This window comes from Cynara cardunculus (assembly GCF_001531365.2).
Source record: "Cynara cardunculus var. scolymus isolate 2C chromosome LG 15, CcrdV1, whole genome shotgun sequence".
Taxonomy (NCBI): domain Eukaryota; kingdom Viridiplantae; phylum Streptophyta; class Magnoliopsida; order Asterales; family Asteraceae; genus Cynara; species Cynara cardunculus.
In genome coordinates this window covers 15,627,884-15,639,709 of record NC_037542.1, presented here as the reverse complement: position 1 = coordinate 15,639,709, position 11,826 = coordinate 15,627,884, and the positions used below count along the sequence as shown (strand labels likewise).

The following is an 11,826-nucleotide window of genomic DNA, read 5'->3' as shown; positions in this document are numbered from 1 at the left end:
GGTTGGATTTTATATTTTATATTACTAGGTGAATCAACAAGTCAATGAAGGAATGTCATAAAGTCTCACATGCATGTTTGGCATGGATTTTAAGAAAATCAAATTAATATTCTTCCATCAAGCTTCAGAAGATGAGAACCATTCAATTCGCTTTGAAGGTTGTGCATTTTTATTTCATCGAGTTTCATTTATTATATAATGAGAAATTAAATACGATTCTTGAGACTTGCAACATCAATTAATCGACATGAGGTTATACACACAAGTTTCAGATTGAAATTAATAGGACGTTTGGTTCGCAGATTCTGAAGAAATCTGATAGAATTAGAATGTTGAATTTCATTGACCAAATTTCTTTCCCTCTTTTGGTTCTTTCTTTTTTCATGAAAGAAATATTCAAAATTCTACAAATTCCACAAATAAAATAATTTAACATTTCTTAGCAACTACATGGTATATTGATAGAATGAAATTCTCTATCTTCATAATACCAAATATGCCATTAACTCAAAATATGAACCGCCACCAATCTGAACCACCACTGACCATTACCGATCTGAACCACTACCGACCATTACCGATCTGAACCACCATCGGCCACCGCCATTCTGAACCACCACAGATCTGATTCACCGTTGATCTGAACCAACGCCAATCTCCGTCATCTGAACCACCACGGACCACCGCCAATCTGAACCACTATCGACCATTGCCATCTGAACCACCACGAACCACCATCAATCTAAACCACCGCCAACTACTGATCTGAATCACCGTTGGCCACCGTCGACCATCACCGATCTGATTCACCCCCGATCTAAAACACCCCCGATCTGAACCACCATCGATCTAGACCACCCCCAATCCGAACCACCACCGATTTGAACCACATCCGACCATCGGCCACTACCACTGATCTGAACTACAGCTGGACACTGCCGACCACCAACAATTTGAACAACCACTAATCTGAACCACCACCGTCATCGATGATCTGAACCACCACCGACCACCTTCATCTGAACCACTGCGGATCACCATCGATCTGAACCACTACGGACCACCACCGATCTGAACCACCGTGGACCATCACCAATCTGAACCACCGCTGACCACCATCGATTTAGTAACGTCGTTTGGCTTATGGTTATATTCGGGTTGTGCATTTTATATTCTTCTACATATTAAATAATTATTTTATTAAAGTATTTTTAGTTTTAAAAAAATTAAAATTTTCAAAAAAAGACCATTTTAATTATTTTTACCAATATTTTCATTCAAATTCCAAAGCTACATTCTGTGAACCAAACAGACAGATTCTAAATCCTTAACAGATTCCATTTAATGTCTGTCAACCAAACAAGTGGTCAAACCTAACAGCATTCCATTCCAATTTCTTCAAAGTCAAATTCCATTAACAAATTTGATTTCATCCAAAAACATTATGTAAACCAAACGTCACCTAAGGATCGTTAGATTATTATGCGATATTCAAATCACATAAGCAAGTCAAACATTCTATTCAATATTGAAAATTTTAATATTCAAATTGTTCTTTTTTACAATACAGGAATTGACCACGGGTAACTGGATCGCCCCAGTGGGGTTGCTCTGACTCAGACGGCCCTGAGAAGCTCTCACATGATCACTAAAAAAATAGGTGTATTGGTTCAACTATATTCTAAGACTAGAACATAAAACCATAAGCTCCAAAGCAGTGGAAGGAAACCGGGTTTAATCGAATCACATGGTACTGGTCATTTTAATCTCAGATATCCGACCATTCTCAACGAGAATTCTGATTTATTGGCAAAGAAGCGAAGAAATAGATTATTCATCTCACTCGAAACAATTCAAGAAGTTGAGAACCAACAAATATCTTAAAAAGTTATAGCTCTCACACCGAGGCTTAATCGAATCACATGTACTGGTCGTTTTAATCTCAGATATCCGGCCATTCTCAATGGGAATTTTGATTGACTGGCAAAGAGCGCGAAGAAATAGATTTATCATCCCACTCGAATCCATTTACTTGAAATGATAACAAATGAAAATAAAACAAACAAGTGAAATATGAAAAACTAAATAAAAATAATCATTTATGTAAATCTAACTCTAGTTTTTCTCGATCAGTTATAATTTTTAAGATTATGTAAAGGTATTTAGTTTGAGTTTTTTGTTAGCTTATTGTATAATGAATTATTATACATAAATTCCATTCTATTTTTAGGTTAGGTATTTTATCCTGCATAATATCATCCACATTTTCAATCAATTGCATGCTATTATATTAAGACCACTTCAATATAAGGAGTCAAAGTGAGATTTCAGCAGTGTATTTCATTTTTATGACATAAATATGACCTTCATTAATTGATTTAATGAAGCATTATTTAATTGTCACATTCATTTAATTTTCACATTCATTATGAAAATTTGATGTAATTAATAATTAACCGATATACATAATTAATTATAAGATACAAGGAATATTTTTTGAGAGTAAACAAACATTGCCCAATTAATAATTTGTAAAGAAGCCAAGCAACTTTCCATGCATGATTGATAAAACATATCACCTTGACAATGTTTAGGTTCAGTCGTCCGGTTGATCTAAGCACAATTTTACGGCAAAGGATGATAGATTAAGGGGGTGTTTGGTATTGTTTATTTAAAGCAACTTGTGCTTTTTTGTAAAGTGTTTATCAACTTATACGGTGGCAAACTGAAGTTTTATAAAAGGTGTTTATATTAGCTTATGGCGGTACCACACCGGATAAGTTAATATAATAGGTGAGATACTTTTTTTTTTCCTCTCATCCAAACACTAAAAACTTCTTATTACCGGTACCACACTAGAATAAGTTAATAATTTAGAAGGAAGTAACTTATTAAAAACTCTTTATTACCGGTGTCAAACTGGTATAAGCATTTACTTTTTTCCCCATCCAAACACTAATTTTTTTTATTACCGGTGTCACAACGAAATAAGTTAATAAGCACTTTAACTAACAATCTCAAACACCCCTTAGCGAATGGATGATAAAAGTGTGATATATTAATTAGTTACAAAATAAACTCTACAAAATAAATTATTGATTCACATGAGCATAACCTTTTTAATATTATTTGTTTGGCCCAACGTTCACATGCATTAAATCTCATTTTTTTTCTGGAAAACTAAAGCATTACAAGTAGTCAATATAAAACATATAAAAAATAAATTAAATAATTACGATAAACTTTCATGTGAGTGACTGAATACTAATCAATCACCCCTTTTGCCCTATTTAAACCCCACAACTCCTACCTCTACTTTCATCCCTTCACTAATCCTAGCATCTTTGTTAATTACGAAGAGATGGCTTCAAAGACCAACACTCCACTAGCTCTCTTTTTGGCACTCAACCTTCTCTTCTTTGCCATTGCTAGTGGTTGCACCACCTGTCCTACCCCCACTCCCAAACCAAAGCCATCCAGTGGAGCCTGTCCCAGAGACGCCCTTAAATTAGGTGTGTGCGCCAATGTGCTTGGCAGTTTACTTGGTCTTGTTGTTGGGAACCCACCAGTTAAGCCATGCTGCAGCCTCATCGAAGGCCTTGTTGATCTCGAAGCTGCCGTTTGCCTTTGTACTGCTATCAAGGCTAATGTTCTGGGGATCAATTTGAACGTCCCACTGTCTCTCAGTTTGCTTCTCAATGTTTGTAGCAAGAAAGTTCCAAAGGACTTCCAATGTGCTTAAATCATCTATCAGGCATGTAATCTACAGTGTGCATTTGTTTTCAAATTTTATTGTGAGTGTTTATTGTTKTGATCTTCTATTACAAAAAGCATTTTAATTTCTTTGTAATGATGGTTTAATAATCGTTTTGTGGGAATGAAAATTTAGTTTCAAGTATGTGCTTAATTTTCTTCTATATGAGTCTTCCTTAATTCTGTTGAAATGGATATAAAAATGATCAGAAAATCACACACACATATATATATATATATATATATATGTTTGGAGGTTGGATTTTATATTTTATATTACTGGGTGAATTAACAGCAACAAGTCAATGAAGGAATGTCATAAAGTCTCACATGCATGTTTGGCATGGATTCTAAGAAAAATCGAATTAATATTCTTCCATCAAGCTTCAGAAGATGAGAACCATTCAATTCGCTTTGAAGGTTGTACATTTTTATTTCATCAGAGTTTCATTTATTATGCAATGAGAAATTAAATATGATTCTTGAGACTTGCAACATCAATTAAGAGACATGAGGTTCAATGTTTTCCATCAAGTTCTTTACACATTTGGAAATTAAATAGGCAATACACACAAGTTTTAGACTGAAACTAAGAGGGCGTTTGTTTCGCAGATTCTGAAGAAATCTGATGGAATTAGAATGTTGAATTTCATCGACCAAATTTCATTCTCTCTTTTGGTTCATTCTTTTTTCATGAAAGAAATATTTAAAATACTACAAATTTCACAAATAAAAGAATTTAATATTTTTTAGCAACTATATGGTATTTTGATGGAATGAAATTTCTCTATCTTTATAATACCAAATATGACATTAACTCAATATACCATAATCTCATAAAACTCAATATGATCGTCGTCGACAACCTCCGACCACCGAAATCTGGATCACCGCCGACCAACGCAATCTAAATCGCCTTCGACCATCGCCATCAGAACCGCCACTAACTACCACCACTGACCACTACCGATCTGAACCACCGTCGGCCACCGCCAATCTGAACCACCACAGATCTGATTCACCGTCGATCTGAACCAACGCCAATCTCCGTCATTTGAACCACCATGGACCACCGATCTAAACCACTATCGACCATTGCCATATGAACCACCATTGATCTGAACCATCGCCAACTACTGATCTGAATCACCGTCGGCCAACGTCGACCATCACCGATCTGATTCATCCCCGATTTGAACCACCCCCGATCTGAACCACTCCCAATCTGAACCACCACCGATTTGAACCACATCCGACCACTGACCACTTCCACTGTTCTGAACCACCGTTGGACACTGCCGACCACCAACAATTTGAGCAACCACCAATCTGAACCACCGCCGCCATCGACGATCTGAACCACCACTGACCACCTCTATCTGAACCACCGCGGACCACCATCGCTGACCACCATTGATTTAGTAACGTCGTTTGGCTTATGGTTGTATTCGGGTTGTGCATTTTATATTCTTCTACATATTAAATAATTATTTTATTAAAGTATTTTTAGTTTTAAAAAAAATTAAAATTTTCATAAAAGATCATTTTTATATCTTACCAATATTTCATTCAAATTCCCAAACTATATTCTGTGAACCAAACATACATGTTCTAATTCCTTAACAGATTTCATTTAATGTCTGCCAACCAAACAAGTGGTCAAATCTAACAACATTCCATTCCAATTTTTTCAAAGTCAAATGACTTTAACAAATTTTATTCCATCCAAAAATATTTTGCAAACCAAACGTCACATAAGGATCGTTAGATTATTATGCGAAATTCAAATAACATAAGCAAGTCAAACATTCTATTCAATATTGAAAATTTTAATATTCAAATTGTTCTTTTTTACAATACTGGAATTGACTACGGGTAACTGGATCGCCCCAGTGGGGTTGCTCTGACTCAGACGTCCCTGAGAAGCTCTCACATGATCACTAAAAAAATATGTGTTTTGGTTCAACTATATTCTAAGACTAGAACATGAAACCATAAGCTCCAAAGTAGTGGAAGGAGACCGGGCTTAATCGAATCACATGTACTGGTCATTTTAATCTCAAATATTTAACCATTCTCAACGAGAATTCTGATTTATTGGTAAAGAAGCGAAGAAAGATTCATCGTCCCACTCGAATCAATTCAAGAAGGTGAGAACCAAAGGATACCTTAAAAAGTTATAGCTCTCAGACCGGGGCTTAATTGAATCACATGTACTAGTCGTTTTAATCTCAGATATCCGGCCATTCTCAATGGGAATTTTGATTTATTGACAAAGAGGCGAAGAAATAGATTTATCATCCCACTCGACTTGATTCAAGAAGATGAGAAGCAATGAATACCTTAAAAAGTTATAGAAAGCTCCATTTACTTGGAATGCTAACAAATAAAAATAAAACAAACAAGTGAAATATGAAAAACTAAATAAAAATAATCATTTATGTTAATCTAACTCTAGCCTTTCTCGATCGGTTATAATTTTTAAGATTATATAAAGGTATTTAGTTTGAGTTTTTTGTTTGCTTGTTGTATAATGAATTATTATACATAAACTCCATTCTATTTTTAGGTTAGGTATTTTATCCTACATAATATCATCCACATTTTCAATCCATTGCATGTTATTATATAAAGACCACTTCAATATAAGGAGTCAAAATGACACATTTCAGCAGTGTTTTTATTTTTATGACATAAATATGACCTTCATTAATTGATTTAATTGTCGCATTCATTTAATTTTCACATTCATTATGAAAATTTGATGTAATTAATAATTAACCGATGTACATAATTAATCATAAAATACAAGGAATATTTTGAGAGTAAGCAAACATTGCCCAATTAATAATTTGTAAAGAGGCCAAGCAACTTTTCATGCATGATTGATAAAACATATTACCTTAGACAATGTTTAGATAAGTAATTTAGCTCGGCAGCGTCCGGTTGACCTAAGCACAATTTTGCGGCAAAGGATGGTAGATTAGGGGGTCTTTGGGATTGCTTATTTAAAACATCTTATGTTTCTTTGTAAAGTGTTTATCAACTTATACGGTGGCAAATTGAATTTTTATAAAAAGTGTTTGGATTAGCTTATGGCGTTACCACACTAGATAAGTTGATAAAATAAGAAAGATACCCTTTCTTTTCTCATCCAAACACTAAAAATTTCTTATCACCGGTACCATACCGGAATAAGTTAATAATTTAGAGAGAAGTAACTTATTAGAAACTCCTTATTACCGGTGCCAAACCGGTATAAGCATTTACTTTTTTTCTTCATCCAAACATTAAAAACTTTTTATTACCAGTACTATAACGAAATAAGTTGATAAGTAATCCCAAACACCCCTTAGCAAATGGATGATAAAAGTGTGATATATTAATTAGTGATAAGTACGATGATGATAATATGGATTGGTTGAAAACTAGAGTTACAAAATAAACTCTACAAAATAAATTCTTGATTCACATGATCACAACCTTTTTAATATTATTTGCTTGGCCCAACAAGCACATGCATTAAATCTCATTTTTTTCTAATCGATATAAAACATATAAAAAATAAATTAAATAATTATGATGAACTTTCATGTGAGTGACTAAATACTAAACAATCACCCATTTTGCCCTATTTAAACCCCACAACTCCTACCTCTACTTTCATCCCTTCACTAATCCTAGCATCTTTGTTAATTACGAAGAGATGGCTTCAAAGACCAACACTCCACTAGCTCTCTTTTTGGCACTCAACCTTCTCTTCTTTGCCATTGCTAGTGGTTGCACCACCTGTCCTACCCCCACTCCCAAACCAAAGCCATCCAGTGGARCCTGTCCCAGAGACGCCCTTAAATTAGGTGTATGTGCCAATGTGCTTGGCAATTTACTTGGTCTTGTTGTTGGGAACCCACCAGTTAAGCCATGCTGCAGCCTCATCGAAGGCCTTGTTGATCTCGAGGCTGCCGTTTGCCTTTGTACTGCTATCAAGGCTAATGTTCTAGGGATCAATCTGAACATCCCACTGTCTCTCAGTTTGCTTCTCAATGTTTGTAGCAAGAAAGTTCCAAAGGACTTCCAATGTGCTTAAATCATCTACCACGCATGTAACCTACAGTGTGCATTTGTTTTCAAATTTTATTGTGAGTGTTTATTGTTTTGATCTTCTATTTACGAAAAGCATTTTAATTTCTTTGTAATGATGGTTTAATAATCGTTTTGTGGGAATGAAAATTTAATTTCAAGTATGTGCTTAATTTGCTTTTATATGAGTCTTCCTTAATTATGTTGAAATGGGTATAAAAAAGATCAAGAAATCATATATATATATATATATATATATATGTGTGTGTGTTTTTTTTTTTGGAGGTTGGATTTTAAATTTTATATTACTAGGTGAATAACAGTGATAAGTCAATGAAGGAATGCCAAAAAGTCTCACATACATGTTTGGCATGGATTCTAAGAAATTTGAATTAATATTCTTCCATCAGGCTTCAGAAGATGAAAACATTCAATTTGTTTTGAAGGTTGTACATTTTTATTTCTTCGAGTTTCATTTATTAAGCAATTAGAAATTAAATATAATTCTTGAGACTTGTAACACCAATTTATCTACATAAGGTTCAATGTTTACCATCAGGTTCTTTACACATTTGGTAATCGAATAGGCAATACACACAAGTTTCAGATTGAAACTAAGGATCGTTAGATTCTTATGTGAAATTCAAATCGCATAAGCAAGTCAATTATTCTATTCAATATTAAAAAATTAAATATTCAAAGTGCTCTTTTTTACATTATAGGAATTGATTCCGGTAACTAAATCCCCCCAGCGGGATTGCTCTGACTCAGACGGCCCTGAGAGCTCCCAAGCAATGGGAGGAGTTCGCGGCTTAATCAAATCACATGTATTGGTCGTTTTAATCTCAGATATCCAGCCATTCTCAGCGGGAATTTTGATTTATTGACAAAGAGGCAAAGAAATAGATGCATCATCCCACTCGAATCGATTCAAGAAGGTGAGAACCAAGGAATACCTTAAAAAGTCATAGCAAGCTCCATTTACTTGAAGTGATAACAAATGAAAATAAAACAAACTGAAATATGAAAAAGTAAATAAAAGTAATCATTTATGTTATTCTAACCGTAGACTTTCTCAATCTATTATGAATTTTAAGATTAGTTAAAAGTATTTAATTAGTTTGAATTTCTCGCTTGCTTATTGTGAAATGAATTATTATACATAAATGTGTGTATCTTCATACGTACAAAACTTTTGGTTGTTGATTTGGGTCGCGTATGTTAAGAAAATATTTTATGAAATTGTACTAACATTTCGTGACTGAATAAATGACCTATACTTCCCTAATGTTAGTGTTTAAAGTGTGGTGGAATGAAACCCATCACACCATTTACTACTACGTGATGTATTTATTCGTTTGAAAATAATATAATTTTTAATTTGATAATATGATGAATCAATAAAAAAAATAAAAATAGTTCTTAATAAAACTTTTCACTAAGAGGTTCTTGCCTCTTTAGGTTTAGAAAATCTATCATGAGAGCTTTTAACATCTTAGAGTTGTATGTTTGTACATCAACCATATAAAAGATGGTAAGAATTATAAATTTATGATATAATTCATATAAAGTCAGATTTATATAAAAACAATAATAAAATAAAAGAACATGAAAACGGTTGATTCATATATGATTTTACGCTAAAATCGAGTGTAAATCATATATAATTCACGCGACTTTGACCGCGGCATGACGTCAGAGGTCAAGTCATCCGCTCACCTTGTGTTGATCGGATTTTATGTAAAACCACATTTGATTTAATCTTTTTCTTGCTTTCTGAATTTAACTTTGTTCTTGTTAGATTCTCCCTCATAACATATAAATAGATGCCAAGGGTTAATGTTGCCCGATAATAACTTAACTTGTCAGAATTTGCAAAATGCTGATCAATATATAATTAAATTACTCTGTTATAAGAATTTATTTTGCATTAATTAAGGCGTCCGTCATGGAATATTAAAATAACATTGGGTTTTAAATATGAATTTAAATCCATATTAGCTAGCAACTTAAATCTATTAAACTACCATCAATTATTAAGTCGTTATTTAATCATCAAGAACTCCATCCCGTGACTAATCCTTGGCTTATTGAGAAGAAAATTCTAATGCACATGATTACCTCATATCATTTTGGATTCACCTGAATTTTTAAATTTAATAAAAAAACATTAATTTAATACTCAAATTTGCATTTATTTTTCTATTTTTCATTAAAATATTAATTAGGAAGATCTGTTAGAATTATCTGGATGGCATCATATGAACTCAAATTTTAATGAAAGGTCTATTAAAATAAAATATAGTTGAATAAAATAACGAGGATCATTTGTGAATGGTCAAAAGATAAAAAAAAATATTTCTTCGTACTTTAGGAAATTGTAATATTTAAACGTTTTGGATTGCATACTAATTCAATGCTATTTATGTGGGTATGGTGGTTGATTTGAATCTTGAAGATAATAGTTTATATATCTTGTATAAGTATTAGATCAAAATGGAATCGGTTTTTGCTAGGATTAAGAATGTCATCAAATACCATCAATTTGATCTTAAGGTTCCAAACGAGCAAGTGAGATCCAATATCACAAGCCCTACAACAATCAGGAAACAATACAAATCGAACACGTGCTTAAAATGGCAGGCAACAACAATGATCATGAACCAAGTGATAACCAACGCACAAAGGCAATATGTATATTGAAAGCAAGTAAATAAAATGAGCTTGATTTCAGGTGGTTCCACTATCATTGTGATCACAATATACATCCTTAGGGAAAGAAAAATCTTAGTATTAATACAAATCAAATGTGAGATCACAAGTTACTTACAATATCACACATAGTCGACTAATACAAACCCTAGAAACATCAAATATATATTAACTGCAAGTAGGCAACTTGCAAAGGAGACCTGCAAGTTGCATATATAAGTTAGTCATGCAGTTCCCACAAAGTATCTAGTTATTGCCAAACTGTACGATTTAAAATTTTCTTAAGCCAATACTTATGGTTCGCTTTGTTAAAAGAGAGTTAGACTGCCTATAACAAACTGGGAACATCCTTACGGACTAGTCTAGACCGCCAGTCAATAATCGGTTTGTAATTTACCTTATCGTAACCGGTTCTGGCCTTTTCCAAATCACCTTTCTCTAACAAACTTTTCTCCCACGGGCTCATGCCCATCTTTACTTAGCAGCGTTATTATGTAATCTGGATAATTTCTATATGAGTGATAAAAAAGATAAATTAAATAAATTTATGTCGAGTAAAAAGATAATATATATGTATATTTATATTTAAATGACTGATGGGACATGAAGTGAACAAGATAATTTAAAGAGAAGACACGGCATGACAAATTCATATATCTTGATTGATGTGTATACGTAGGGACATTTTATAGAGTGAATTACATGTTCGGTCCATATGCTTTCATTAGTGTAAATTATATAATGGGTCTCATAGAATAAAATAATTATCGATTTCATCCTTATGGTTTGCATTCCTAATGGATTTGGTCCTTATAACTAATGTCATCAATATCTAACCGTTAAATGTCCTCTTATTCTTTTCGTGTGAGTGACATTTGTTCATTTCAATAACAATTAAAAATTATTTTTTAATTAAACCAAGGACTGGTGCCACATGTCCCGTCCCTTCCATCATTCTGCCTCCCTCTTCCTGTACTCACTCTCTTGTTCCAACAAGCACGACGACGATTAACCGCTTAACAACTTCAATTCCGTTTTTTGATTTTAAGATCATATATTATTAAGAAAATCTCATTGATTAATTCCTAGCAAATTTCATGGAACAAAAAATGATATAGAACAAAGCTTAGAATATATTGTAGTCATCATTATACAAGTTTGAAATGCATAGCAACAATAAGTTTTACTAACCACTAGAACTCGTTGTCGTTGAAGTAATAGCATGTTCGATTTTCTTAATCTTTTGTTTGATTTCTTCACGATTCTTGTTTCTATTCCAAA

At 33.3% G+C, this 11,826-nt stretch overlaps 2 protein-coding genes across 2 annotated transcripts in view; both read left to right on the top strand.

Moving 5' to 3' along the window:
- LOC112527163 (14 kDa proline-rich protein DC2.15-like) overlaps positions 1-8,003 on the top strand; it is a 9,528-nt gene extending 1,525 nt beyond the window's left edge. Inside the window, exon 2 of the mRNA XM_025137624.1 lies at positions 7,676-8,003. Within this exon, the coding sequence (XP_024993392.1) occupies positions 7,676-7,840 (165 nt within the window). The 3' untranslated portion in view covers positions 7,841-8,003. The remainder of the gene's footprint in view (positions 1-7,675) is intronic.
- Positions 3,327-3,904, top strand: LOC112527164 (14 kDa proline-rich protein DC2.15-like). The gene has a single exon (XM_025137625.1). The coding sequence runs from the start codon at positions 3,362-3,364 to the stop codon at positions 3,740-3,742; it is 381 nt and encodes a 126-aa protein (XP_024993393.1). The 5' UTR covers positions 3,327-3,361; the 3' UTR covers positions 3,743-3,904.
- Positions 8,004-11,826: the final 3,823 nt, after the last annotated feature.

Bases quoted from the DNA above. Each gene is read 5' to 3' on its own strand.
- LOC112527164 (XM_025137625.1), top strand. From the start codon at position 3,362: ATGGCTTCAAAGACCAACACTCCACTAGCTCTCTTTTTGGCACTCAAC.